This window comes from Aegilops tauschii, chromosome 5, assembly GCF_002575655.3.
Source record: "Aegilops tauschii subsp. strangulata cultivar AL8/78 chromosome 5, Aet v6.0, whole genome shotgun sequence".
Lineage (NCBI taxonomy): Eukaryota > Viridiplantae > Streptophyta > Magnoliopsida > Poales > Poaceae > Aegilops > Aegilops tauschii.
In genome coordinates, this window is record NC_053039.3 from 484,182,854 (window position 1) to 484,186,697 (window position 3,844).

General features: G+C 50.0%; 1 protein-coding gene across 1 annotated transcript; it reads left to right on the plus strand.

The window, feature by feature from the left end:
* The first annotated feature begins 432 nt into the window (after positions 1–432).
* LOC109745084 (UDP-glycosyltransferase 83A1) lies at positions 433–2,279 on the plus strand. The gene is made up of 2 exons (XM_020304223.4): positions 433–976; positions 1,066–2,279. Exons 1-2 carry the CDS (start codon positions 499–501, stop codon positions 1,935–1,937), a joined length of 1,350 nt encoding a protein of 449 aa, XP_020159812.3. The 5' UTR covers positions 433–498; the 3' UTR covers positions 1,938–2,279.
* The last annotated feature ends 1,565 nt before the right edge of the window (positions 2,280–3,844 follow it).

Consider the following 3,844-nt stretch of genomic DNA (forward strand, 5'->3'; position numbering starts at 1 on the left):
TCCAATTTTACTGTTTGGTGAAAACTTTTGTTACATCTCTTATTTATTTTGTAGGTCACTAACAATGGACCAATGAGATCGTTGTCCCACGCCACAGCGAAGTGCTCGTCGCTCGATCTTGGTGCGAATTGAATTCGTGCACTGGCGAAACCTAGGTTTCCACCCCGCACGGGAGATGCTCCTGTATATATCCAACATGATAGAGACAACAACTTGGTCCACACTCCACTCCACAACTTCATAAAAATTTATCAACACGATCGTATGAGTCATTACCCAGATAACCTATTCTTTGGAAGAGACAAACATGTGGTCTGTTGACTATAATGTGCTGATGCAATCCCTGATGCAAGATCAATTGGTCTGGCAGAACCTTATATGCACATGTGTGGGCATATATATACCAGACTATCGTCCTTGTCATCCTCGTCCACGGGGAGAGTGACACATTTTGCTCTTGCAAATTTGTCATACTCCATTCTAGCGCGAACAACCACAATGGCTGCTGCTGCTGCTGCTCAGCCTCGTGTCATGGTGCTACCCTTTCCTGCGCAGGGCCACGTCATCCCGCTCATGGAGCTGTCCCGCAAGCTCGTCGGGCACGGCTTGGAGATCGACTTCGTGAACACCGAGTTCAACCACGGCCGCGTCCTCCAAGCCTTGGCAGAGGACGGAGCAATCCCAGGAGGAGTTCACATGCTCTCCGTTCCGGACGGCCTGGGGCCGGCCGACGACCACACCGACATCGGCGCACTGGTCAAGGGACTACCGGCCGCTATGTCCGGCCGCCTCGAGGGGATGATCAGGTCGAGGAAGACCAAGTGGATGATAGCGGACGTGTCCATGAGCTGGGCCCTGGAGCTGGCCACCACGGCGGGCGTCCGTGTCGCCTTGTTCTCCACGTACTCTGCAGCCGTGTTCGCGCTCAGGTTGAAGCTCCCAAAGCTGATAGAGGACGGCGTTGTTGATGAAAGTGGTAAGAGCAAATCAAAATTTCCATATCCACAGTTGTACTTTTCTCCGTATTTGGAGTTTTGGACATGAACATGGACGCCACGTACGCAGGGAACGTGAAGAGGAACGAGAGGGTCCAACTGATGCCGCCCGTTGACGCGGCCGAGATCCCCTGGGTCAGCCTTGGCAGCACGCCTGAGAGGCGCAGAACCAACATCCAAAACGTCCTCAGGACCAACAGGTTGATACCGCTAGCTGAGACGATCATATGCAACACCTTCATGGAGATGGAACCTGACGCTCTGGCTCTGCTCCCAAACGCGCTGCCGCTCGGCCCGCTGGTAGCGCCGACGTCGAGGCCCGCCGGACATTTCCTGCCCGAAGACCTCACCTGCCTCGCCTGGCTCGACGCGCAGGCCCCCTGCTCCGTCGTCTACGTCGCCTTCGGGAGCTCCGGCATCTTGGACGCGACGCAGTTCCAAGAGCTTGCCGACGGGCTCGCGCTCTCCGGCCGGCCGTTCCTGTGGGTCGTCCGGCCAAACTTCACCACCGGAGCCACAAAAGGTTGGTTCGACGCGTTCAAGCGCCGCGTCGAGGGCAAGGGGCTGGTCGTGGGCTGGGCGCCGCAGCAGCGCGTGCTCTCGCACCCCGCCGTCGCCTGTTTCGTGTCGCACTGCGGGTGGAACTCGACCATGGAAGGCATGCTGCACGGCGTGCCGTTCCTGTGCTGGCCGTACTTCGCCGACCAGTTCTCCAACCAGAGCTACGTCTGCAACGTTTGGGGCACCGGCATCAAGCTTTGCCGAGACGAGCGAGGGGTCGTGGCGAAGGAGGAGATCGAGAGCAAGGTGGCGCGGCTGCTCGGTGACGAGGGGGTCAAGGCGAGGGCTGCGACGTGGAAGGACAAGGCTTGTGCGAGCATTGCAGAGGGAGGGTCCTCGCATGAGCACCTTCTCAAGCTCGTGAACTTGCTAGGAGAGTAGGGATCCCATCCCATCGCTGCGTGAATCATGACACCGAGACATCGGACGGCTCCGGACATCTACGTCGACAAATATACAAAACAATAAAACTCAAACGGCTTAGATTTAGCTTTATTTTATATATAGTGAAGTGGTGAGCAAGGCATGATCTGCCTCCGTGTTAGAATGATTATTTTTCATGTTGGGAATTGCTACAAGAAGGCTGTCCTATGGCGTTTTGGCATTTTTGAGTCAATAAAAGTGTTCTTTATCAGAAAAAAATGGCCTTCGATATGTCAAAATAAATTTTTATGTTTTCTCTAGAAGATCTTTATCATATTTTTTAGCGAAATTGCTGCACGCACGGCGTTTCCTTTCAATCCTGGTACGATGCCCCACGAACGGTTCGAACCGATGTGTCATGACAAAGATTGTACGTGAAGTGTCATACGTATAGCCGAACTCTATTTTAAGCGGGAAACACAATGGATTCGGGCGAGCCGAGTTCATGGATCCGTCTTCGTCAGATGAGGACGAAGATGGCGATGAAACGGCGATAATGAGGACGATTTGGATAATTTGAATTCAAATTTAAACTATTTTATTTCAAAACTTTATGTTTGAATTGTAGTATTTATATTTTAATTGTTGTTGCATTGGAATATTTATCTATGAAAGAATTGAGCTGATTATCTTTGACTATTTTCAGTAGCTTGAGTATAAAAAAAACTTAGGGGTGGCATTTGGTGCCCGTGGTTGCATGGCCGCGACTGCTGTCCACGGACATTTAGTGTCATCGGATGCCCTAAGCCGATTGAGAGGTCAGCGGACTACACCTAACGAAAGCATTGCCATTTTCATCCAATTTGGCGCTGCTCAGCCTTCTCAGAACCAACATTTTGGAGCTCCTTAGAATCGGTGACTGCTTATAATGGTTAAGAATGCCCAAAAAAACAGAACATGAAACTACACATGTCGATCACACCCGACAACATGTACTTCCTGCCCTGTGATATACTCCCTCCGTTTTAAAATAGATGACCCAACTTTATACTAACTTTGTACCTATTTTGAAACGGAGGGAGTAGTAGAGATTCTGAAAATTCGAGCTTCTCCAAGACAGAACGAAGATATCCTAGCTTGGGGGCCGGGAATGATGGGTGCCTTCTCCGTCAGGTCAGCGTACAATTTTGCGTTTGAGGAATCAGTTCGGGCAACGGAAACTTCATCATGTTTGGTGGCTGATGGGAGAAGAAAGTGTTGGGATATGATCTGGAAATCACCTGTTCCTCCTATTGTAAAAAAAATCGCTTAGCGTGTTGCAATAAATTCACTCCCAACATGGCAGAATAAACATAAAAGGGGAATTGAGAAGTCTGAATATTGTCCTGTTTGTGACCGTGAACCTGGAAATACCTTTCATGCTTTATGTAGGTGCCCGATAGCGGTTGATTTCTGGACATGTATGGCGAAGGTTTGGTCATTGCCGAATTTGGGGGAGATGCAGAACAATGCAAAGGAATGGATTCTTCATGCTTTACAACCGCTTAATGATATTCAGATAAGTATGCTCCTTCTCACTTTGTGGAGATGCTGGTACAGTAGGAATGAGGTGACCCACTACAACCATGGCCACCGGTGGATGTGTCCCAAAGATTCTTAACTAGCTACTTGGACACACTGATGGCCGTTGCACAAAATCCTCTGTATGATCCAATAAAAGGCAAGGGCCCTGAAGTGATTAATTATGATCCAGTTCAGCTTCAGACTGTTAAACAAACAGTACCAAATGGTAGCCGCAGGTGGATTGCTCCTCCAGATGGTTGGGTAAAATTAAACACAGATGGGTCATGGTCATCACAGGGAAGTGCTGGTGCTGGAATGATTCTTCGGGATAGCACACGCAGTATTATTTTCTCCTCGTGCAG

What these genes read in the sequence shown, in the direction of transcription:
- LOC109745084 (XM_020304223.4), top strand. Translation starts at nt 499, where the DNA reads ATGGCTGCTGCTGCTGCTGCTCAGCCTCGTGTCATGGTGCTACCCTTT. An exon ending in CGGCGTTGTTGATGAAAGTG is followed by an intron (nt 977 to 1,065) that starts GTAAGAGCAAAT and finishes CCACGTACGCAG; the next exon opens with GGAACGTGAAGAGGAACGAG.